The 26,279-nt window shown below is 34.6% G+C and overlaps 2 protein-coding genes across 28 annotated transcripts; one reads left to right on the top strand and one right to left on the bottom strand.

Annotated features, from left to right (window-relative positions):
* Positions 1 to 399: 399 nt before the first annotated feature.
* LOC147516821 (uncharacterized) lies at positions 400 to 11,621 on the bottom strand. Of its 27 annotated transcripts, none has more exons than XR_015211194.1 (6): positions 11,279 to 11,553; positions 10,718 to 11,170; positions 6,669 to 6,723; positions 5,577 to 6,543; positions 4,139 to 4,203; positions 400 to 1,086 (listed from the first exon to the last, which is right to left on the bottom strand). XR_015211194.1 is itself a non-coding variant. In XM_086589303.1 (4 exons), exons 2-4 carry the CDS (start codon positions 10,916 to 10,918, stop codon positions 6,458 to 6,460), a joined length of 342 nt encoding a protein of 113 aa, XP_086445429.1. In that variant the 5' UTR covers positions 10,919 to 11,170; positions 11,279 to 11,553; the 3' UTR covers positions 400 to 6,457. The 27 variants fall into 27 exon arrangements, 1 of the variants encoding a protein (XP_086445429.1); XR_015211196.1 differs by having other exon boundaries at positions 400 to 1,080; XR_015211195.1 differs by having other exon boundaries at positions 4,139 to 4,185.
* Positions 11,622 to 12,462: 841 nt separating this feature from the next.
* CLPP5 (nuclear encoded CLP protease 5) lies at positions 12,463 to 17,314 on the top strand. Its single transcript, XM_086589301.1, has 8 exons — positions 12,463 to 12,776; positions 12,842 to 12,941; positions 13,021 to 13,113; positions 15,268 to 15,313; positions 15,412 to 15,484; positions 16,509 to 16,543; positions 16,656 to 16,744; positions 16,901 to 17,314. The coding sequence occupies exons 1-8, from the start codon at positions 12,580 to 12,582 to the stop codon at positions 17,102 to 17,104; spliced, it is 837 nt and encodes a 278-aa protein (XP_086445427.1). The 5' UTR covers positions 12,463 to 12,579; the 3' UTR covers positions 17,105 to 17,314.
* Positions 17,315 to 26,279: the final 8,965 nt, after the last annotated feature.

The raw sequence follows: 26,279 nt of genomic DNA, 5'->3' as shown, positions 1-26,279 counted from the left end.
CCATTTGCAATATTGAAGTATTAAGACAAATAATAGTTATCACAAAAAAAATGTAATTTCTTTAGATTCCCAAGTCAATTTGATCATTCAAGTTACCTGCTTTGGAGATTGACATTTGCTCCATCAATTCCTTGTACTTAGGACTACTTCAGGAAACTGTTATACATGACAACTGAATTATAGTCTTTCGAAGTAGATGCAACTTTAAGAGTTTGTCCTTGAGGCAGTTATTTTCGAGACTGGATTGGGCTAAGATAAGTCACATTTGCACCACACAAATGTTTGCCATCTCCTTCACTATGCTACTTACTCTCTATGGTTGGTTTACAAACCAACTTTTGAATACAAACTAACTGCATAACAATTAAAATTGTCTATATAGTGACTTTTACTAAACAATGAAAAAATCAGCTGCTTTATTTAAACAATAATATGAAATCATTCAAAAGCAGATTCAATTACAAACAATCACCGAACAAATAAAAAACAAATCTATTACAAATCCAACTAATGGAATAATCAAAAAGAGATAAAAAGAAAGAAAAAAGCTTACCTTGGAACGTTTGCTACATTCTACTTGCGAACCTCCATTATTCTTCGTAAATTATTTATTTACTTTTAGGATCAGCCTCCCATTTTTGGAGAAGAAATATTACTTTTTTTAGATGAAAAAAATAAAGAAGAAAAAGAGGGAATTGAAGAGTTTCGTTATTAATGAAACTTTGCCCATCCCCGTGTTTGCATTATTTTATATTATTTTAATCTTTGATGTTCTCTTCTATTTAGTAATTACAACCCACCATTTTTTAGTATTGGTTGTGAGCATTGCACCCTAAAAAAAAGCATAGCATATTATTTACATTAGTTCTCAAACACATGTTGGTTTCAAACAAACTTGATAAAATATTAAAACACAATGATTTGTGTCTCAAAGAGCCTCACCAATCTATAGTTTGTGGTAACTTCTCGGCATTCTCGCTATTTGATATAATGCACTCAAGTTTCTTGTTGTGCTTAGTGTTTGCCTCCACCATAACCACGAACTACACTTTCAACTAGAAATGAAACTTCGCAATATTTCTTCATCTCCACAGCAATACAATGAAATGTACAAATTTAGAACACCAAGTCACCAAAGTCGCGTGTCAAAATACAAAAGCTAAAGCAATCAAATTATGAATGTGAAACTTCAATAGTAAAAAAACACTATGAGTTTGACTTTTTCTTTAATTATCTATCTATCTATAAGATGAGTTGATCTCCATATACTATTATCAAGAAATCAAGTTCTACATAAGAATAAACATGTTATATAGCAGCATTCATTGGTCTTCATCTATTACCGCCCTTTACATGAGTCAAGATCAGTGTGCACGTTCATATACATTCATTCCGCTAAGACTAAGACAGCCCAACCATTCACATATTAAATTTCAAGTAAAATATAGCAACAAGCCAGTAACAATGTAGTAATTTGAAAAAAAATATATTATAATAATTCGCAATGCATAACAAAAGCAGGAATACATACAGTTCAACCATCTCAAGCTTATAATATAATATATTTTTTTTCAAATTACTACATTGTTACTGGCTTGCTGCTATATGTTACTTGAAATTTAATATGTGAATGGTTGGACTGTATAATATGTGAATAGTTAGACTGCTATATATATATTTGTACAAGGTGCTTGGATGATCTGACATTAGTCGAGACATTCAAGTTCTTTGCTGTACTAAGTCCTAATGTTGTAGTGATCTCATTTTTTAACCAGTTATTTAACTGCTCTGACATTCGTCGAGACGGTTAAGTAGTTGGGTTAATCAATGAGAAGTATATTATTTTAAATTTTCAGGTTATGTCAGATTTTATATTTATAAAATGTCGAAAATACAGAGGAAATTCTGTCGAAATTTTTCAAAAAAGTCGCGTACTTTAGGTATATAATTGTTTGAGTTTTGGGGCGTTGGACTCGAAAGTATATATTTAATATGTGTTTTCGATAATGGCTTTGGCGAGGTGCTTGGATGATCTAGCATTAGTCGAGACATTCAAGTTCTTTGCTGTACTAAGTCCTAATGTTACAGTAATCTCATTTTTTAAACCAGTTATTTAACTGTTCAGGCATTCATCGAGACGGTTAAGTAGCTGGGTTAATCAATAAAAAGTATATTTGTACAAGCTGCTTGGATGATCTGTCATTAGGTTCCGAAGTTGTTTATAATTTTTTGTGAGAATGATCTGTCATTTGATTATGATATTTTGAGAATTTGAATTTTCCTAAGAGAGTTTGAACAAATAGAGACTTTATGTTTGAACTTTGCAGACAACCAAATTTTTGGTATAAAAATAAGTTGTTGGAAAGTTATAGACCCATAAGAATAGAGCCCTAACGAAGATGAGCACTTGTCGAACGTTGCATTGCAACGCTTCAACTGAAAGGTGCATATAGTTTTGTGCAATGAGTTGTATTGTGATAGTAGTTACTATAGTTCATAAAGAAAAATAAACGTACTAAACCCCAACATAGTATAAAAAGAAATATCTAAAGACAACCCTATATATCACTTTTCAGCTATGGGTGTTGAATTCATTGCCCTAAAAATCAATATGCAACCTTGCTCCACACTTCTCAATCTTCCCCTTGAAGTGAATTAAATCTTCCTACATCACCAAAATGTTATACACAATATGCTATCGATTCTCCGTAAAACCAAAATGCTATACACAATATGCTATCGATTCATATTAGTAAGGGATTCACACCATGCAACTATTAGAAACTACGAATATACAATTATATACCTAAAGTACGTGATTTTTCTAGAAACTTTTGATACAGTATTCTCTGTATTTTCGACATTTCATAAATATAAAACCTGTCGTAACCTAAAAATTTAAAACAATATAATTTTCATTGATTAACCCAGCTACTTAACCGTCTCAACGAATGCCAAAGTAGTTAAATAACTGGTTTAAAAAATGAGATCACTACAACATTAGGACTTAGTACAGTAAAGAACTTGAATGTCTCGACTAATGACATATCATCCAAGCACCTCGTACAAATATACTTCTTATTGATTAACCCAGCTACTTAACCGTCTCGATAAATGCCTGAATAGTTAAATAACTGGTTTAAAAAATGAGATCACTGTAACATTAGGACTTAGTACAGCAAAGAACTTGAATGTCTTGACTAATGCCAGATCATCCAAGCACCTCGCCAAAGCCATTATCGAAAACATATATTAAATATATACTTTCGAGTCCAACGCCCCAAAACTCAAACAATTATATACCTAAAGTACGCGATTTTTTTGAAAAATTTCAACAGACTCTCCTCTGTATTTTCGACATTTTATAAATATAAAACCTGTCATAACCTGAAAATTTAAAACAATACTTCTCATTGATTAACCCAGCCACTTAACCGTCTCGACGAATGCCAAAGCAGTTAAATAACTGGTTAAAAAAATGAGATCACTACAACATTAGGACTTAGTACAGCAAAGAACTTGAATGTCTCGACTAATGCCATATCATCCAAGCACCTCGTACATATATATTTCTCATTAATTAACCCAGATACTTAACCGTCTCGACGAATGCCAGAGCAGTTAAATAACTGGTTTAAAAAATGAGATCACTGCAACATTAGGACTTAGTACAACAAAGAACTTGAATGTATTGACTAATACCAGATCATCCAAAGTCATTACCGAAAACACATTAAATATATACTTTCGAGTCTAACACCTTAAAACTTGAACAACTATATACCTAAAGTACGTGACTTTTCTGAAAAATTTCGACAGTCTCCTCTGTATTTTTGACATTTCATAAATATAAAACCTGTCATAACCTGAAAATTTAAAACAATATACTTCTCATTAATTAACCCAGCTACTTAACCGTCTCGACGAATGCCAGAGCAGTTAAATAACTAGTTTAAAAAATGAGATCACTACAACATTAGAACTTAGTACATCAAAGAACTTGAATGTCTTGATTAATGCCAGATCATCCAAACACCTCGTACAAAGCCATTACCGAAAAGACAAATTAAATATATACTTTCGAGTCCCATAGCTATCAAAAGGTTTCCATCATTAACAAATTCGAATGAAGACATACCTCTTTCGACTCAAATTTTTCCATAAAACTTGAACCGTACCAAACTCCTAATCAAATAACCCCAGCTCCATGAGCCACAAAGTCAAAAGTTAAAACCAACTTGACACGGCTAACAAAATATACTATGGCAAACAATAAAATTCAAATGTATGAAAAAAACGATGTTAACCTATAGTTCAGGTTAGTTCTTCGAGATTTGATAAACATGCTACTCATTGAACTCACTGTTTAGCGACAATACCATCCTTGTATATAAACAAAATCTGAATAGCTTTTTGAATCTTACAAAAACAATATTAGCATTCATCACGTACAAATCTCAGATTAATTAAAAGGCTACTCAAAAAAATATCAAGTCATGTCTATTTCGTGTAAACAACACATAAGTGGTTTCCATGTAGTTCGTATACACTTCAATAAGTTTAAAAAAAAGCCCCTTTGAATGGGTGTTGAAAGCCTAGAAAGACTTCTCTATCAAGAACCTAACTTCTTAGAATTCATCACATGGTTTCCGTTCAGTAATGACTGAATGTGTGACTTCATTTAGAAAAGTTGTACGACTCCCCAAAAGTTAGCTTTGGGATCTTTTTAAGAGGAACTTCAGTTGGGCCTTTTATTCACTATGATATATCTAGAAGGGTCATTAATAGAACTAAAAGTCTTAATGTTGCAACTTTGATTAGTTCCATGTAGAACAATGTTAGCATGTGGGTCTTGCACTCTAGATATGAGACTCAAAAAGTGTTAATGATGACCCATCTGGCGTTTGTGTGTTTCAATTTTCAGACTCGGGTCTTGATTTATCTCAAACCCCAATTTCTTATGCCTTGCCCAATTAGACAAAATAAAGCGAGAGTACTCCGGGCATAAGAATTTGTGAACAACTAAAATAACCTTGGGATTAAGAGTTCTATAAACCTCAACAGCGTAATCCAAGTAATTATTTCACATGCCTAGATAGTCCCAAAAAATGTCCCACCAACAATTCACATATGCTCACGAAAAATGAAATACTCGCACAAAAGTAATCCAATGTAATTTTTATCATTGACCAAGTTTGTTTTATCAATACTTTATCTAATCATATAATTATAATGTTATTCAATTTCAATCCACCAGTTATTTCCACAACCACAAGGGGTCCATTTTCTTGAACTTAGATTCTTAAAGTCTGAAAAAATAAATAAAATAAATGAATAAAAATAAAAAATAAAAAACAACGTAGCATGCATGTTGGTATGTAGAAAAAAGAAGTTGGGAAACAAAAAAGCAACTTCCTCTCTTCATTAGTTTTAATGCACATATTTAAGTTGGAAAAAAACTCCAAATATGTCATGTTTAGACATTTGCTAAAAAGCAATAGTTGAAATGGCAGTTAGTTATGGCATGAGAATTCATGATAAAACTTTCACTTAATATGAAACAATAACTGCATTACCTGAAGCTTTTCACTGGTGAAGTCAGCTTCCTTCAAAGGTTGATTTGCATCTGTGCATTAGGTACTTACATGTTGTTGTGCAAATAAAACAGCCCTAAAAATCCAAGTATTCCATCAGTTTGTTGCTATCAATTTGATCATTTTCACCGAGCATCAACAGTAGTAGTCTAGTGGAGGTGAACATACCCATTAAAACATCTTTGTGGTAGCAAGGACTTCTATTTGCTGGGGAAGACACCACCATAATGCCTCGAACTTAATTTATTGGAAGTATACTAGTTAGAACCCAATATCTTAGAGTTGTAATGGGTTGAACACAATGCCCAAGTTTATTGTGTTTGGAGTGAATGCTTAACAAATACAAGTTTAATTAATCGATATAAATTTAGAATTTAGTCGTTTATTTCCATAGTTTCGTTAATATCCGATCAATTCTTCTAACTTAGTGACTTATCAAACCAAAAGAAAAAAAAAACAATGAAAATAAAAAAGAAGGAAAAAAAGTAATACAACACCTATAGAGAAGATAAAACTACATCATTCATTACCATGAGATATCAAGAGAGACATAAAACTACAACATAAAATTGATAATTAAAACAAAAAATATGATAGATTTGAAAGAAATCCAAAATTTTATTTAATGAAGTACTTGAAAATTGAAGATATCAATAGATGTTTGCTTCAAAAGCCTCTGTTAGTCGTCCTCTGCTTCAATTTTATGGATGATGAGCTTCCACTTAAAAGAAGCGGTTCTATGAGAAAATTCTTAAATCTTGTATTCACAATTGAACAAAAAAACTTACCAATGCAAACTTGATGTATCTAGAGTAGAATCAAGCCAATTGCTCTAGAATAGCAAAGCATCTCTCATATTTGGCTTAATAGAAATGCCACATCAGATAATTCGTTCCACCAAGGAACAAAACTGAAGTATATACAAATGTGATCACACCAATACAAGGATCTGCACAACCAATGTGATTTAATCATCTACCACACTTGACAATAAATGAAGCAAAGAGCTCCCATTTGTTTATAATATAAAAATCAGTTATAGATTAGAAAAACAGTTAATGTGGAAAAGTTGACCTTCAAAGCAGACCTTCATCCCATTCAAGGCCAGGCCAAGAAAGATCTTGTAGCACTGCATTATCAAATTCGATAATAAAGCATAATGCATTTATAATGATCCATCAACAAAGCTATAATGACAGACATCGGCCCTATAAAACTTTATGACTGGTATATCCTAAAATAGGCATACTACTGAGCATTCACATATATTACACACTCTTATCTCATGTTTCGACAATTATTAGGGAGTCGATCAAACTCAACGCAATGTCTATGTGTATCAAGATTGTGTACCTAGCAAATAACTAATGTAATAGCAAAAGAAACATCCATTAATTAAACAACTATATATAACCCCTTGTCAAAACTCACCTTATATAAGACAACGTTTCGAAGTTTGCTTTACATTCAACTATATATACACACCAGTACTTACAATTTTCCGTTGGCCAGAAATGGTAAATGGTCACTATTTCCGTGTACAACTATAACATGAATTTAAAGCCGAATACATGCATCATATGAAATTTTTTCATTCCGAATCATGAATTTAACCTCTACCTTTTAAATCACTACATAGACAAAAACAAAATAATCCAAATTCCTCATTGAAAGAAACCAATTCCTAATAAAAAGAAACCAAAAGTCTAATAAATTAGTTAGAGAAGGGTAAGAAATAATGTAATAATTATTCTTAGTAGCATACTTTGGCGGATTGATGCAGAGAAACTCCTAGCCCGGTTTAGAAATTGTTCAACACTTCACATGGTGTTGTTACATTCAATACTAACAATAGATTTATAAAAAAAAAAGAAAAAGAAAAAAGAAACAATAAATCAATTTTAGAAAATTGATTCGATACAATAGAATGAGAGACAGTAGTGGAGAATGTCAATATTGTAGAAAAACAAATTTCGGTGTAACAAATCAAATCTGACATAATAGAGGTGTAGAAATTTTACTCACAAAAGTAGAATCTCGATATTGGAAATCAGACATTGTGAGCGATGAAAAATTAGCATTTACCTAAAGCTAGATTCACTTTTAGAGCTATAGAAAGGGAAGGACTCCACGCCACGCTTTCACCGCAAAGTGCAAACAAACTTACACATTGCACAAAAGTGCCAACCTAAAGACCCGACATAGTAATGATAACCGTGGATGCCGTTTATCCATCAAACTAAGCAAGATCATTGAGTTCACCAAATATTAATATCACAAATAAAGAAACATGATAATAAGGGCAATAGAATAATACTACTTTCTTATTCCTTTAAGCAATAATAGTGATATATTAATGTCTAACCGAAAAGGCATCTTCATAAAACCAAATTGTGAAGGAAATAAATATATTCACATATAAACCTTTGATCAAATAGAATGAAGATAAATAGATGGCACACCCTAATCATTTTAATTTAATACGAAAACCAAACAGAATTTTTTGTTGGTTAAAATAGAGCTCAATGTGTAGAACGGACTTAGTTCACTAAAAGCATTAATCGAATAATAGCAGAGGATCTATTGATAGCCATGTGTGACCTTGATCTTAACAAGAACAAAAAAGACAAGAAGCATTAGCGGCTCCTGGTAAGGACTGATTGGTAAAACACCCCAGACAAAATCACCCACAGATACAATGTCAACGAATTTCTAGAAGCTTGGATTGCTCTGTGATATCTTTCAACCTATTGAGATCCCTTGACAAACACATCCACCGGAAACAGATACAACAATGAAACTATACTAATCCAACCATATAAATTCAGCCCATTAAGTTCCAGTTTATCACACAAATCGATTAGGTGTTGGGGGATATTTTGAGTTGTAAGATCAAGGTAAACCTATAGTCCCAAAGGTTGAGGGTCAGTTTTGTGAAGCAATTTTACAAAATACCGTAGTGACAAAAAAGAACTCGAAAATATAGTGAGGTCAAAACAATTCTATATTGAGAAAAAAAAATATCATTCTAGTGACAAAGAAAATCTATGTTTATGAAGAAGCGATACCTGCTAAATACATGTATAAATATTATAATACCATATATGTGAAAATTGCTGGAACTACGTAACGGAAACAACTTAATGCTTAAAGTAAAACAATTATTGACTATTTCTCCTTTAGGGTATACTTTTCCTTTTCATAATTAGCATAACAATTTCTCTGTCTTCCCATTTTCCTACCATCAGATAATGATGGTCTGATCTAAGCATAGACAAATTTTTAGGCTAAATAGTCTTGTTCACTTAATGGACAACTAAGGACATTTTTCCATTGAATTTCTTTTAATAGTACATACCATGTGTGCCCATCACAGAGAATGGATAAGCAATTATTTTATTAGCGGAAGGCGTACAACATAAAATGAGAAGAATCTTCTGTTTTAGTTTTGAATGTAGACCACACATTTGAGGTCCAAAGCATCAGGATATGGCAAAACCATCAATTTTACAGTGAAGTTTCTTGAGGCCTGTGAGTGCTAACTGTGCAGGAAGCAAATAACAACATAACCATAATGCAGTAAAGTAAAGTTACACCAATAATTAAGCTTCTAATTTTTATATTACCCAAAATCAAAACATAGAAACAAAATATTCAAAAGTTGCAGCTCATGAAAAAAGAACCAAAGATCTTGAGATATCAAAAAATAAAAACACAGAAACAAAAGATTCAAAAGTTGCAGCTCATGAAAAAAAAACCCAGAGATCCTGAGATAAAATTTCTACTATATTCTATGTTGCCACTCTATTCCAGCTCAATAAAGTTCAGGAAATACTCGAACATACTACCTCTTTCTCAACAACTAATGCACAAACTTTCTCCCATGTCAAGTGTTTATATATTTTCTTGTTGTCATGTGTCTTTTTTGGCAAAGGGCTTGGATGTTTAATGGGATAAATCAACATTATCACATTGTTATCTACACATTAATGGGTCAAAACTGAAATATGGCTTTAGATATAGCAGTCAAAATGACTTTAGTACAGGTTCATTATGGATCCAATACCTAACCGAGAATTACCCGTGAAATAAGCACCATAAACACCATTACCAAGTGACTATATATACACAGTCAAAACAGCCCCAAGACCCTCAGCAATCCTAACCTCAAACTGCGTGTACTATATGAATGAATGTGATTATGTAAGATAATAATTTAATGACAACCTAAATTTGGATTGCACTGTGGTCATGAAAAAAATATAAACATTGGCGTATGGTAGAAGCCTTTTGCATAATATGTAAACCATTGAGTATACTGACATCATGTGATCCCAATCAGAACCAAAATCAAGAATAGGAACATAGATATGAAAGACCTACACGATACACTTACCTTTTACCATGAACATTTCGAATTACTGGCACTGGGGCAATAGAAGAAGATTGAACTGACTCGTGCATGTTTGTTTGTTTGTTTGTTTGTTTGTTTGTTTTTTTTTTTTTTTTTTTTTTTTTTTTCATATGACTATTTTGATAAAAGCATAAAGAGAGATATTGTTAAGGATTAAGAAGAAGAAGATGAGGTTCATACCTTAAATCTCGATGGGATTGTTTCAGATTTTTTTTCCAGTAATCTTATGTTGTGCCCTGAATTTTTTTCTATCGAGAACATCTCCGCCCCATTTCACATAATTCTCTTTCTTGCAATGCTTGACAGGTTAGAGCGAGAATTGGATCTCCTATTATGGGATATGGTCAGGAAAGTAGAAACCGACATGCTCGCCAACAGATTCCAAACAGGAAATGGACTGACAAAGATGGTGTTCAGCGAGTTGAGGTAATTTGTCTCTAGAAATTATTTTGGGACTTATCTGCTCATGTTCAGTCTTATTTGAAGGAATTAACTTGCCAAATCAATCTAAAAAGCAAACTGAATCTCAGGAAGCCAACTATGCAAAGTTTATTTCCTCACATATAAAATCAAAGCTCAAAGCAATCTTGTAGTCTGTCATTATACATAATCTAGAGGCTTCGTAGTGCCAATACTACTTGGTAGAGTAGGCAGACAAATAAAGGAACATCAAATCTAACGTAAAATCCTGATAAGATTAGAAAACAACCTGATAAGATAATGCTTTCACCCATGCATTTCTGTCTACACCAAGCCATGCTGTTGAAAACCAATAAACTTTGGATAAAGAGCTCTGCTCTTTAATTGAAAGTTCAAAAACCCTTGTTGCATCGTGTAATGATTGGACCAGCCCATCACTGTAATCTTCATTTTGCAGTGAGTGATTAAGTTTGGCCCTCAATCCCTCCATATCACTACTGGAACTGGTTTGTTATTGACTGTCACGCCATCATCAGCAGAAGCTGATGGAGGGAGGCGCCATCCCCTTCCTACTTTACACCTGTGATTATGATTATACTTGGCATACACCATTACATTACACCTCATTCGACATCTATTCCTTGGATAACCCCATTCATGTAGGAAGTGGTTTAAGTCAACCACTTTGTTACAGAAAAAATGAACTCTGATTGGTCTGTGTGAAATGCATGGATTTGAAGAGCTGCAAACACGAAAAAAAAAGGTCAATGTAGAAAGTAAGTAATAAAGAAATCAACTTGCAAAATTTTCCGTGACAAAATGGAGAAAATTGAGGTGGTAATATATATACCTTGAAGAGACGAAGCTTGAAGAGTGCAATTTGATAGCCATTAAAAATGGGCTTTACAATTTTTTGGTTTATCGTTTTAGAGAAAAAAAAGAGAATATGGATAAGTGTTTGGGGGAGATGGAGGGAATTTAAAGAATTATGAGCTCAAAAAACATGGAGAACATACCAATTCTTTTCCAGTTATTAACAAATTGTGCACAGTAGAGAATGGATTGGTTTCTGTTGATATGGAGATAATAGGAAGAGAGAGTTTGGGAGGGTGCACAAAAGTTTTTTTGACTTTGTGTTTTTAGGTTTATTTTTAATTCACAGACATACGAACAATTGAAATGCGCGCGTGGATTTACCTTTTTTTCTATCCAAGCTGACGTGTCCACCTCAGAAAAAAAAAAAACCAATTAGGTTGAGTCCATTTATCTCCTTTTTAAAAGTAGTGTTAAAAGTCGATAAAAGTTTTTTTTAAAAGTTTGTTAAGATAAAAGTCAACATATTTAACTTTCTATCTCTATTTTACTCTATTTTATGTCGATAAAAAGTAAATGTAGAAGTCAGCGTATTTAAATACGCTGACTTTTAAATTTCCTTTTTTTCGACTTTTAATTTACTTTAAATTTAAATTTTTTGTTACTTTATCGACTTTTAAAATTTCTACTTTATCGACTTTAACACTACTTTTAAAGGGATAGAGAGCCATTGGACTCAGCCTTAGTATTAGAGTTTACAAAAAGTTGGAGACTCTATAAAGACTTGAGCCAAGAGAGTATAACTATAATATATATCTAAAGATAATTCCCAATTTTCTTCACCGAAATTAGAAACAAGTTCTCTTTTATTAATAAAATTTATAAAAACCTCCCTAATGAATTTAAAAAACATAATTATTTTAATTTTAAAAAATAAAATAAAATTAGATAAGCCTCCCAATTACTAATTACAATTAGAATCTAAAGAAATCATACTAACTATGGATCTCAAAGGACGGGTTTCAAGACTTTAGAAAAAAAAAAACAATGTAAAAATTTTGGGATGCAAATGGGGCGTGGGCCGGAAGGTGAAAACAAAAAAACAATGTAAAAATTCTGGGCTTTTATATTGGTCGGGTTACCCAACGTTCTTAGTCCACTTGAGTTGGGGGGGGGGGGGGGGGGCTTCATTAAAAACCCGGACCATTAATGCATTGACATTGATATTGATATTTCACAACTTCACTCTTTAGTCTTTACCCTCGTCTCTCCACCTTATCAATACATCACTCTGAAGTCTGAATTATTAATTAATTAATTAAATAAAATTTCAAAGAAATGGCGCACTCGTGCGTCTCCTCACTCCGATTCAACTCACTGATTTTGTCTTCCAGTTGTTCAACACCCAACTCGACTGAGTCCAACAAACTCTCACTCCCCTTCCAACCTCTTTTTCGTCCAAACTTAAGAAAGTCATCTGTTTCTCCAACCAAGGCAGTTTATTCACCAGATCGACAAGGCCTATGGTCTATTAGGTATTTTTTTTTATTAATTTATTAATTTATTAATAATTGGGTTAACTTTTTGTTTAAATTAATAGGGATGATATACAAGTACCGTTTTATGCACAAGGAGCTCAAGGACCACCTCCTATGGTTCAGGAACGTTTCCAGAGTGTTATTAGTCAGCTCTTTCAGCATGTAAGATAGTAAGGGAAACTTTCTTCTTCTTCTTCTTCTTCTTTTTTATATGAATAATAATTTTCATGTGTTTCTTTAGAGGATTATACGTTGTGGTGGAGCTGTTGATGATGACATGGCAAATATTATTGTTGCTCAGCTTCTCTATCTCGATGCCGTTGACCCCACCAAGGTGATTTTATGTTAGGGGTTAATGCTTTATATGGTTTTTAAGAAAATGTTATTATGTTACATTGCTTTGCCTCTAGGAATCTTGTAGAGTGAAAACGCTGAAAATCATAGATTTCCTATTTACTATCTTGTATTGTGTTCTATTCTTGACCCAATGATGCAAAGTCCCCTTTTTCAAGTTTCATTTCCTTTGCTGTCATTTGTTTCTCTTCTCTTTGAAGACCTCCCGTGCATAAATTTATTCTTATTACTTTCCAAACCTCATTCTTATTTTGAACAAGATTGTTTGTTACCTATGCATTTTAACCAACAGGTACTGTGCCTACCTTTGCAGTCCCTAACATGTTCCCCTGGAAGCTTCTTGTTAAGGTCGGAATCTATGATCTTTGCTTTTGTCGGAATCATGGGTTGGGGTGTAAGAAATTCAATTCCTAAGATTAATATACCCGCTTAAACCCATATAGTTTTTCAAAAAACAAGAAAAAAGACAAGAATCATGGGTTGGGCATACCGAAACATATGCTTGATTGTGGTATTCTCTGCTTCTTATGCTGTGTTTTGAAAAGTATTTGACTGTTGTATGGCTTAAAAGGATCTTTGTTCAAAACGATTTGCATCACGGTCCGTTTCCTTGAGCTTATAATCTCATCATTTGTGACAATATGAGCACCTCAATTGCCTGGAGCTAGCTGGTAATCTCTATTCTCTTCAGAATATTTGTGTAACATACCTTTAAAGGTTTTATATACCCTATTCAAAATACATCTTTCTCTCTGCTTGTCTACTGAAATGACCTCGATGGTTGAATAAAGCTCGAGTCTTTGATACTTAGTGCTGAATCCACCAATTGTCTAAATTTTCTTTAGATTCTATTTCAATACCGAGAGTAGGAGCAAATGGTATACTCTACTAGTATAGCTACTTATGGTAGAATAATCCAAAGTTACTGATATGCAATGTGGAAACCAATTATAGACTGGAGGACCAACCAGCTTCCCTAGAGAGGGATGGGGGAAGAGGAGGTTGGACACGCTTATAACATTACGGAAGAGGACAGAGTCTTGAGATTCGATGGTTTCATTATATTACTTACTGGAAAAGATTGAGGACCAAGGAGCCATACAGATAGGATTTTAATCATTAAATCCTGTGTCCAGAAAAAAATACTACATTTAGTTACTTTATTTTCAGACTTAAAGAAGCTTTGTGCTCAAGTAATATCCTTCATTAGCTGGTTAGCATCCTCAGCAGTGTTTACATAGTAATTGCAAAAGTTCTTGGCCTTAAATTGGAAAGGCTGTTGGGTCCAATAGACGAATGGTTTTAATTTATCAAGGAGAGTTCTTGGGTGGGTGTACGCACCAAGTTTTTGGGAATCACTCATGAGTCATCATGGAAAACTATTTTATTTGCTTGCTATGTTGGTCTAGATGTTTTTACCAAGATCTATTATTGCTGAGTTCCGTCCTTGTCTATATGCCTCAAAGAACGGGTCGTTTGTTATTAGGAGGAGGTGGACAAGAGTTTTATTATCACTTATTGGAAATGTATTGGTTGGTGTTTGTCGTGAACTCATGGTATTCCTACTCAATTTTCAAAGGGACAGAGATTCTTACTCCACTTCTGTTTGTTTAAGTGGTGGAAGCCTTAGGTATTGTGGTAATTTTGGCAATGGATTATATTTTATCTTGGTTTTGCTACTGGAACGAGTATGCTTCTTATTCCTCAATTTGCTGTGGTATCCTCTTATAAATGATATGCAGATATGATGCATATCCAGTGTTAAAACTAAAGACCTAAAGCAATTCTTATGTTGCATTTCATTACATTGGGGCTAAGAGTCCAATTTGAGAAGCACTAACTAAACAATTGGAGTGTGTTTGTTTGATGTCATGCACCCAAGAGTGAGTGCCCCTTTTAGGGACTTTTCTTATCATTTCTTACTTTTACTAATAAATAACACTAGTTTTGGCTTTTCAGATTTGCTTAACCTGGCAATTTATGCTCGCTATATATACATATTCGTAGCACAAATGTTTGCATTTCAGATTTTCTTAACTTGCCAATTTTCTATTTTATTTGTGTACACGTACATTAACTAGTGTAGAAAAAGTATAAGCAATGTTTACCCATGCATATTTTCTTGTATGAACAGGATATTGTTATGTATGTGAACTCTCCTGGAGGATCTGTTACAGCTGGTGATTCTATCCCTTTAGTTATTGTGCTATTATCAATTTATTGAGTTTCATGTCAGAATCTGTCTTTTTTTCTGACTCCCATGTGTTTACCTCATTAGGTATGGCTATATTTGATACAATGAGGCATATTAGGCCTGATGTTTCTACTGTATGCGTCGGTCTGGCAGCTAGGTATGGAATTAGATTTTTGCATTTGTTTTGGTTGCTTATGTTATTTTTCTTTGCATGTTCTGATATTTCTTTGGTTCTGGATAGTTATTTCTCCGTTCTTTGTCCAATTAGAATGCACCTCTTTAAACTTGCATTACATACTAATGGACTGTTTCAGTTTACCTGGACTCCATGTGTTGACCATACGCCAATTGTGCTGAAGGATCATCTTATGTTATTATCTGAATTGCTATTTACTAAGTGTAATCATCAAGTACAGTGAGTATTTGGACAAACGGAGTAGAGTGACAGTTTGGAAGTGGGGGCAAGATAACTCCTTAAACTATTGTATTCTCTCCCTTGTAATAGGAGTGTTTCTTGATGTTGCAAAGAATAATACTTACAATGAGCTTTCATATGAACGGGCAGTGTCACTCGAGTCATGCTTCTGTTTTGTTTTATCTGCATAAAAACAGGCAGCAACCACTAACTATGCTCTTTAAAATTATGCTTCCATGCTTCTTGGTTGACAATGCTTAACACACTTGAAGTAGAGCAATATACGGGGTAAAATGAGGGAAGAGTATTTAACGATCTTAAGAATGTTTTTTGCCAAGGAATAGTTGAAGTGGATGGCTATCCTCGAAGTGATTGGCATTGGTTGATGGAGTAACTCACTTAACAACCCTGTTTGAGCGGATTACTTGAGTAATATTTTGGCTTTTGGGTACATGGCAAGCGCTAATAGTTTTGGTTTTGAGTTTTGAAACTTCTTTAATTTGGGATTTTGAACTAAAGATGTACTCTGCTGTGAAAATTATATTTGCCTTTTACTTATTTTTGCGTAACTTGATGAGAAGTTCCACTGCATGGAATTACTAAAATGTTGAAGCCTGTACCTTGGTTTTAGTGGTAGTAATGGCTATTTACTCAAGATGCCATTATTTGTTTACAGTTTCACTTTGACTTTTTGTTTGTATGTACATTTTGATTCCCTATATCACATTAATTTAACTACATTTGCTAACACGTCTTTTGTGTACAGTATGGGGGCTTTCCTTCTTAGTGCTGGAACCAAGGGTAAGCCATTTTCTTCCTAAATTTGGTATGAAAATTTTCATTTAGTCGACAAGTTTTTCTTGATTTGACTGAATGTGCTCTTCTGAATTCCGGTTCACAATTGTCTTTGTAGGAAAAAGATACAGCTTACCCAATTCAAGGATTATGATTCATCAACCTCTTGGTGGCGCTCAAGGAGGACAAACTGATATTGACATCCAGGTATTATATTCCGTCCATGTCTACTTAAAAAGGCTTTAGCAAGACATACCTACATTTGTAGCCATCCTGATGTGTTGTTGATTTTTAAGGTTTTATCTGTCATGGAAGATCTGTTTGGTCTACGTCATGTTTTATTATTCTTTTGTTACTTCGCAGGCAAATGAAATGTTGCATCACAAGGCTAATCTGAATGGATATCTTTCTTACCACACTGGTCAAACCCTTGAAAAGATCAATCAGGATACAGATAGAGACTTCTTTATGAGTGCGAAAGAAGCGAAGGAATATGGACTAATAGATGGTGTTATCCTAAACCCCCTCAAGGCTCTCCAGCCGCTTCCAGCAACTGCTGATCAGTAGAAAGTCTGGTTTGTCAATTTCAGATTTTATTTCCTATCCATGTCTGTACCTGAGATCAGCAACAAATGATCATGATATGCTACTGGATTTTCTTTAAGAGTTGATGATAGATAATCCCTGTGATCTGCAAGAACGTTCATCATTTTTGGTTTCCTCTGTAACATTTATATAACAATTTGAGAATCAAATCAAGTTGAAACCATTTGGTAACCGTGTGCAACACTAAACTTTGAGCGTACATTCCTCATTCTCTTATTTAGTACTAGTCCTTTGTGCACGGTCATCGAGATGACCGTGATATGTACGGCCATATATGATACACATTTTTTAATTTAATTCAAAAAAATATATATATAAAATGTGGGACTCATATGTGGGACCTCTTATAAGGAAAAAATAACTAAATAAATAAAATAACATGAAATTTTGAGTTTTAAAGTAAACATTTTTTTTTTATATATTTGTTGTGTTTAAATATATAATTTTCAAATTTTAGAATATATCGACAATGTATACTTTAAAAGGATCTTACCGTAAATTTATTTGTACTGGATATAAAAATAAATATGTTAAATTTGTGAGGTAAAATAAATATGTTAAATATCGACAATATCACACGGAATTTCAGTTTAATTTTTTTGAAATTTCATATATGAGACATTGAGATGTGATATGAGATATAATAGTTATTTTTTAAATTAAGATGAGATATATTAGTTAAATCTGAATTACATTTACTTGTGATAGTGTAATATCAAAAACTGGGTGGGGGCAAAAGCGGAAAACGAAATGTTTGTGGAGTTGAAAAATTATGTTGGTCAGACGATTTTACCCTCCCATTATATAAACTAATTTGTTGCAAAAATAACATTCGTAATAATATAGGTAGACCTTAGGGATAAAAAGGAAATTAGCACTGTAGATTGGCCTTCTCTCTTTATATATAATCTCTAAAGCACAGACGCACCTACCAAAGGGCTGTGTCTGCGTCGGACACGTGTCGGATACGACATGGACACGCGTCGGACGCGGTCAACACAGTCAAGATTCGGTTAACTAAATCGGACACCAGTTAGGACGCGGATTTTGACTCAAAAAAATATAAAATAAATCAAAATAATACTAAAAAACTTAATTTTTCAAGTTTTTATTTTGGTAAGACTGTAAGACTTATGACATGTTTTTAAAGTTTGATTAGAAAATATTAAACTTAATCTTGTGGCTATTTATCTTGAATAGTTTTGAATTTATGAATATTGATATATTTAATTTAGTTTTTAATGTTCTATTTATATAAAATAAAATTATAAATATTAATTAATTTCTATGTCCTTTGCCGCGTCCGCGTCCTACTTTTTTGAGATATAACCGAGTCACCGCGTCAGTGTCCGTGCAACATAGTATATAATATATAAACTTTGCAAAAACTAGTGTTCAATTTTGACTGTTTATCTAACGGTCTAGACTTTTCCGATTTCATAATAACACTTGATTAGCTTAGACATATTTGAATGATCCGAAATTTAGAGGGCATGTTATTTATGGTGGGGAGATCATATCTACAAAATATCAACCCTTAATTCAATTGGGCAATGGGGGAAGATTGGCTAGCCTACCCTAAAACATTTAAAGCCCTTTTAGATATTAAAAGTTAGGTCCGACCCTAAAGTCAAAGTCGACATAGGATCGGTCGCCGGTCACAAGTCTAAATCTTAAGCCCTGACCCTACTCTAAGCCCTCTTCAAAGGCTTTAGGGTCGGACTTATATATTTTATTTTTTTTACTATTTTAAAACTCATTTATATTACAAAAATATACAATGATCTACAAACTCAAAGTCTCACCAATCTAGTAATAATCCTGGATAAGTCCAACAATTTAAAATGCACATCCACAATCTAATGAACTGAAGTACATCGAGAGTTCGGAATTTGTTATTCCTTGTACTCAAACCTCACTAAAAATACATTTAACATTAAAATACATAAACAAATAATTATATTATAATTTTAAAGGAAGAAGTAATAGATATAAAGAAGAAACAGAATAGCTTTGGTTAAAGGCCAGGGAAGTTGTTAAACTGTTTCCAATATCATAAATTGTTTCCATAATAGATTCAAACAAATATAATATTACATTTCTTCTAATTTAAAAGTGATTCAAGCTTTGTATGTGGAAATGAAAATATTGGCTTTTGAACAAGTGACGGAGAAAGGTTTGAGATTACAAATGCCATTTTTCTGACAAAGGTTGTTTTTTAGTTTCTATATTACAAATGTCTGCTCTGTATTTCGCTTTAATAGTGTGGAAGGAAACCTTTAGTTATAGACTTGGCTTGGATGTGAATAAAAATATAACTTATAAGAAGTAAGTGGAAAAAGAAATTGAGAATAATAAGTTCCGGACTTTGACTTGATGATCGAAGGAGTAAAGTCTTATTTTTTATTAGGCTAGTGCTCATTGTTCTTCATGGCTGCTAAGTTGACAAGTTTTTGTTATATAAGACAAGTTATTGGAAGTACCATTGGGTGTAAGTGATAAATGACAAAGGACAATGTTATTTTAATTAAAAATATTTAACAAAGAGTTAGACAATTATGGTATGTGTATTTATAGTAAAAATGTGAAACAGGGTCGGTTAGGGCTGGGTTAGGGCTGGGTTAGGGTTTGGTTAGGACCGGGCTAATGAGGGCTGAATTAGGGTCGGGCATATGTTTTAGAACCTTAGCCCTAGCTCTGCCCTAGAAGGCATTAGGGCCGAGCTGGTCCTGCCCTAAACTTTGTGAAGGCTTTAGTTGTGAGGACTTTATAGGGCTTAGGGTCGATTCGGTCAGGGTCGGGTTAGGGTTGTTAGGGCCAAATTCTCACCCCTAGTAGGATATGTCTAACCACGTAAAAATTAGTGTTCACTTGTGTTCATTTTTAAACTTTTCATCTAACGGTCTAAAAGTTTTGTGGGCATGTTTTAATGTTAGACTTCTTTGAATGAGTTTAATTTTTGTGAGCATGTTCTCCATAGTGGGGATATCATATCTACAAAAAATCAGCCCTTAATTCAATTTTTAAGTCCATGATTTTGCTTGGATTCATTTACAATGTGGCTATAATGTGCGCATAAGAATGTGCCTCTATCCTCCCTATATATATATATATATATATATATATATATATATATATATATATATATATATATATATATATATATATATATATATATATATATATATATATATATCGGACTCGCTACGCGACACATACTCATTTTTGACAAGACTAGAGACATCCAATTGAGCCGATTTTTTGTGGAGATGCTATCTATGGTAGGGAAGTCATCTCTACAAAAAATAAGCCTTTAGTTATGCAGAGAAAACTCCGTTGAGGATGGTGATGTAATACTTGAGAAAGTGGACACCCATGACAATCATGCTGATATGCTGACTAAGGTTGTCACCGGAGTTAAGTTCCAACACTGTTTGGCCTTGCTCCAAATCCTACATGCTTGATAGAGCCCTTTGTGGGCATGGCCCTTAAAGCGGATGGATGGATTTCGAAGTTTGGATGGATGTGTTATTGCTGGATGTGTTCGGCTTGGTTTTATGTGTTAAAACCTCACCGAGGTGGAGAATTGTAGAGAAATTAAACTCCGTTTTTTTCTATCTGGCATGAAGAGGAAGGCGACCGCTGCTTTCGTTTCCACTTGGGCAAGGCGCCGACCAGCCATGAGATTTTGACCTCCAGTGTTTTAAGCGGGACCTGCGCTCCACTTTGCCTGGTCGAAGGCACGACCCGTGCTCATGAGTTATTTCAGCACGAATTTGCCCCTTTTCAGAAGTTTTTGGAAATAGTATAAATATAGGTTTTTTCTGTAGAAACCTAACTTTTCCAAAACCAAGAAAGAGAGAGATTATAAGAGAGCAATTCTTTGTGAGTTGAGTGTTCATTCATTGTGAGTGAATTGAGAGACTTGTAATCTGTTACTCCTGACATCCAGTAAAGCTTGGAACTCGCAGTGTGGAAAGTAGGCAAATTGTCGAACCACGATATATCTCGTCTTGTGGCGTGTTCTTCCTTTACATTAATTGTTTTCTTTATGTGCTTGTTATTTGATATTGAGAAGTGTTGGGATATTGGTTGGAGGGTGTTGAAGTCTTGTCTATTGAGAAAGATCGATCATTGTATTGGATTAATCCGTTTTGTTGTGGGTAACGTTGTTTCTGCAGTTATTTATTCTCAACAATTAGTATCAGAGCGTAGATATACGACCTAGGATTTTGAGTTTAGTGTTCGAAATTTGTGTAGACAAGGTGTCCGATTAAATTCCGAAGTGAATTATTATTTTTTTTGGGTTATTGTGTGTAACTTGAAAGATGGCTCCTAAGATGTCAAACGCAAAGTTTGAAGTAGAGAAGTTTAATGGGAAGAATAACTTTGGGATTTGGCAAGTCCAAGTAAAGGACATCCTCATCCAACAAGGTTTGCACAAGGCTTTAAAGGGGATTAAATCTAAGGCGACGAATATTAGTAATGATGATTGGGAAGAGTTCGATCTTTAGGCTTGTTCATCAATCCGGTTATGTCTTGCTAATGAGGTCATGTATAGTGTGATGGGAGAAAATACCGTTGCCGGTATTTGGCTCAAACTAGAGTCTATGTATATGACCAAGAGTATGACGAACAAGATGTACCTTAAGAAGCGTCTTTATCGGTACATGATGGTCGATGGTTCAACGATGCAAGCGCACGTTAGTGAGTTCGTCGACGCCTAGGATTATTTGAATGTTGGTATGAAGATGGATGATGAGGATCAAAAGCGGCATGTTTAATATTCTCTTTGCCGTAAAAGCTATGAGCATCTAATAACTACATTCATGAACGAGAGAAGTCGCCGATCTTGACGAAGTTCGAGTGCACTTCTTTCTTATGAGTTGATGAAGAAGACACGTGTAGAGAATAACATTGATGCAGTCGAGGGCTAGTGGCAAGAGGAAATTCAGTATGAACGTAATTATTAAAGTAATGAGAATTCTAGGTCCAAGTCAAAGAAGCCTTTAAAACATGTACAGTGCTACAATTGCAATGAAAAGGGACATTACGCAAGTAATTGTCTTCACCCGAAGAAAGAGAACAAGAGAGATGGTCAGAAGAAAGGTAAGGCAAAAATTGAGGCAAGTTATGCTTTAGGCTCCGAAGAGGATGAGTTCAGTCTCTGTGTGTCCACACAAGACTATATGACCGAAAAGTGGATTCTTGATTCCGGATGTTCCTATCATATGTGCCCGAATAGAAAGTGGTTTACTTCTTATGAGAGCATTGATGGTGGTTCCATTTTAATGGGTAATAACGTTGCTTGTAAAGACGGTAGGAATTGGAACTATACGGGTCAAGATGTATGATGGTGTAGTGAGGACTTTAACTGATGTGTCACACTCCGAGACCCAACACACATCCCGAGGACACGAAGATGAATCTCGAGGCGGTCGCTATCCTGATTCTATCGAAATTTCGGCAGAACCTCCTTTGTTTAATCGACATTTCGTATACGAAAAACCTGTCATAACCTGGACATCGCATAAAAAAAATCTTCCAACAACCATTTCCATATAAAACCTACTTTCTAAACAACAGAAAGATATATATACATATCCACAAAATGATTGAGTGTAACTATTACTCCAATATATCGTTTAGTACATCAAAATGACCTAGCTCTCTATATATACAACAAAAGAAACTAGTCTCTCTCTATACAACCAAAATCACTCGACTCTGTCCCTCGTCAAGCATAAGGGAAACCCCAAAACCATCATCCCCAGTGGTAGGGAAAGTCTTCTCCGCAACGGGCTCGGCTGAAAGGTTAATGTAGGATGAGTAAAACAATTATGCCCAGTAGAAACACACATAACCAATAAATAGACTACTTATAGTAAAACATTTAAAACATGCAGGTTTCCATAATAATATCCAAATATCGTGACTATATAGTACATCACTAACTAGCAAAAATCATTTCAACATGCTTCGTTAATATTCAAAATATAGTTTTCACAAACATCAAACAACTATTGTGGCCGCTGCATCCTATTAGAATGGTGAGGGTAATGACCGGTACTTTTCGGCCCGATCCACGTGGCAATCTCGGTTCAGTACTTTCCAGTGTGAACTATGCACCGTTGTTTTCCTGATTTTACCGGCAGGAAGTTGAAATGCCATTGTTGTGTTCGTACACACAAAATCTCCAAAGCTTTTAGGGCTCAAGTGGGCCCTGTGACCACGACCCCCATACGGGCTGTCACCTAACTTACGGTGGTCAACCGTTCGACGATTCGCAGATCGCTTTCGGATCCTCGACACACATCCAGGAGTGGACTAAACTCTCACTCCTCGCGTCTAAACCTCATCGAGGTAACATGTAACCTCACACAAGCTAAGCACCATACAGTGTGACACGTACAAGCATGGTTATCTAGAAAAGTAGAAAGAAAATTCCTAGACTACATCCTGTGATACATCCCTTTAAAGGTGGCCCACCACCTCAAAAGGTATACACCACAGTTGGAATCCTAGAGCGAACTGCCGTCTCCGGAAATGCGACAACAATTCATTCTTTATAGGAATTCACCAATTTTTTTCCAAATCCTCTCGTGATAAGCATAGTAATATATATACTCGTATTACCGATTATTTCAAAATACTATAGTTACATATTTAGTTTTTCTTTTAAAACTGTTGGTTCTGTATGTGTGAGTTCCTGGATTTCCAACAATCGAGTAATGCAACCTATGACTCCCAAACGGGCCAGTCATAGTAAATGACAACCGATGATTCCCAAACGGTGAATCATTGTAAATAACAACGAACCATCTGTGGAACAATCCAGAACCTCACATATAGTTACAAACAACCAGGTAATCCTTATCCGCATTACAAAATCCATCTCTCTGTCTCCTTACTGAGACAAGAGACGAGAACCTTTCCCAAAACCAGTTTTGCTCTTTTAACAAAGAAAATAAATCCCCGCTACCTAAATTTCGCAAAACCATTTCACACGAAAGCTATTCATATATTTAGTTTATATCGAGGAAATACAATGTATAACATGAATATCACATATACATGCATGGTTGATACGCAAACTATCTCTTATCATTTTAAACAACTCAAATCATGCATGAAAATAAGCGGACTATATATTAGTATGTAGGTTCCTACCTTAGCAAGCTCCGTTCTCCTCAAACCCACTTAGCCGAATCGAGCCTGCTTAACTGAATCCACTCTTATTTGACTCCTATAATATCATATACATATACGTCGACTATTAGAAGCTATCGAACGAATGAGAATTCTTATCTAACGTAAGTCGAGAAGAATCTCGACGCTACGAATTTGGTTTCAGGAAATTTTTCCTCTAACTACAGTTAACAGAGCTACATGCCATTTCTAGCGCTGTACCTCACGTCAACACCAATTATATCTCTTCCAAATTACAACTACAACAATTTCCACACCCTTCCATTTACATTAATTCTTGCAACATTTACTGTTGTACTCCTTATCAATCGTTCATTACTCAATCTACTCTTAAACAATTATAACCCAACATGAATTGCTCAAAATGGAATGGGTAAACCATAATTCTTACCAAATCAGTACGAGTAGCTCCTTTAGTTTTCTTCTCCACCAATCCGCTAAGATATCTCCCTCCAATTAGCTACTGCCAACATTTAAAACACCTCATTCCAATTATTTTTCATTAACTACAACCAATTCCATCTAAATCGAGTTTAAACTATTTGTTTGAAACGAAATTACTCACCTTTCGCGGATATACGACGCAATTCAAATCAATTTTTGAATCTTCCCACTTGAATCTAGTGTTTACAAGAGATGGGTGTTTGAATTTTGGGTTTGGATCGATGAAATTTGGTGAATTTGAATTTTCTCTTTCTTAGGTTTTAGTGGTTGCGAAATTGGGGAAAAAATTTGGGTGCGATATTGTTTCGTGCGATGTTTTAGTTATTAAGGCCCAAGCCCAATTGTTTAAATTAGGCCTAAAGCATAATTCACTCCTAACCCCTAACTAATTTGACTTAGCGTCGAAATTATTTTTCGGCCCATCCAGCTTACTTTAATCTCCTACATTCTATCCCACCGCAGGCTATAATGATAACCCATTCATGCATGTAAGCTGTTAACTCGTGTCAGCTTCGAATGCAGAAAGCCGCTAACTGACATTTTGTCAAATTTTTCTCATATGATTTGCTTATCTAACGTGGATTATGAGTCTGAGTTAAGTTTCATTAAGTTACGTAAGTTTGAAATGTAAACCCGACCGACCAATTACCTAAATGTCCCTAGGTTTGCTATGTAATTTACTAAAATACCCTTAACAAGAATTTGAGTCTTTACACGATGTGAGACATGTTCCTGAGCTAAAGAAAAGTCTTATTTCTCTTGGTACCTTGGATTCCAAAGGCCACAAGTTTGTGGGCGAAGGTGGAGTCCTAAATATTGTTAATGGCTCTTTAGTTGTTATGAAGGGTAAAAAACATGGAACCTTGTATACTCTGATAGGTAGTACAGTGATAGGCGATGTAGCAGTGGGTGCATGTAGTAATGATTATGAGTGCACTAAGATATGGCATATGCGTTTAGGGCATATGAGTGAAAAGGGTTTGTCCGAAAGCTGGTGAGGGTTTCTTGAAGAATTTGAGCATTAAGGTCTATGGGAAGCGATCGCAGAGTCAAGTTCAAGTCAAGCAAGCACACGACAACAGGCATCCTTGACTATGTGCATATAGATGTTTGGGGACCCTCCAGGGTGGCTTCCAAGGGAGGTAACCGCTATTATGTCTCATTCATTGATGATCATACTCGCTATGTGTGGGTGTATATGATGAAATCGAAAGATGAAGTGTTTGAGACATTTAAGAAGTGGAAGGCAAGGGTTGAGAATCGCACAGATAGGAAGGTAAAAACATTACGTTCTGACAATGGTATTGAGCATACTTATGGACCTTTCCAAGAGTTAAAGGCGCTAACAGGGAATTGCCGACGCCGACAACCGTGATCGGAGGGGCCACAAATGAGAATGGAATGGCAGAGAGGATGAATAGAACTTTGCTTGAAAGAGCGAGATGTTTGTTGTCTAATGCTAGTCTAGGCAAAGAGTATTGGG

This window comes from Coptis chinensis, chromosome 2, assembly GCF_015680905.1.
Source record: "Coptis chinensis isolate HL-2020 chromosome 2, ASM1568090v1, whole genome shotgun sequence".
NCBI classification, from domain to species: Eukaryota; Viridiplantae; Streptophyta; class Magnoliopsida; order Ranunculales; family Ranunculaceae; genus Coptis; species Coptis chinensis.
This window is presented reverse-complemented; position numbering and strand designations above follow the sequence as displayed.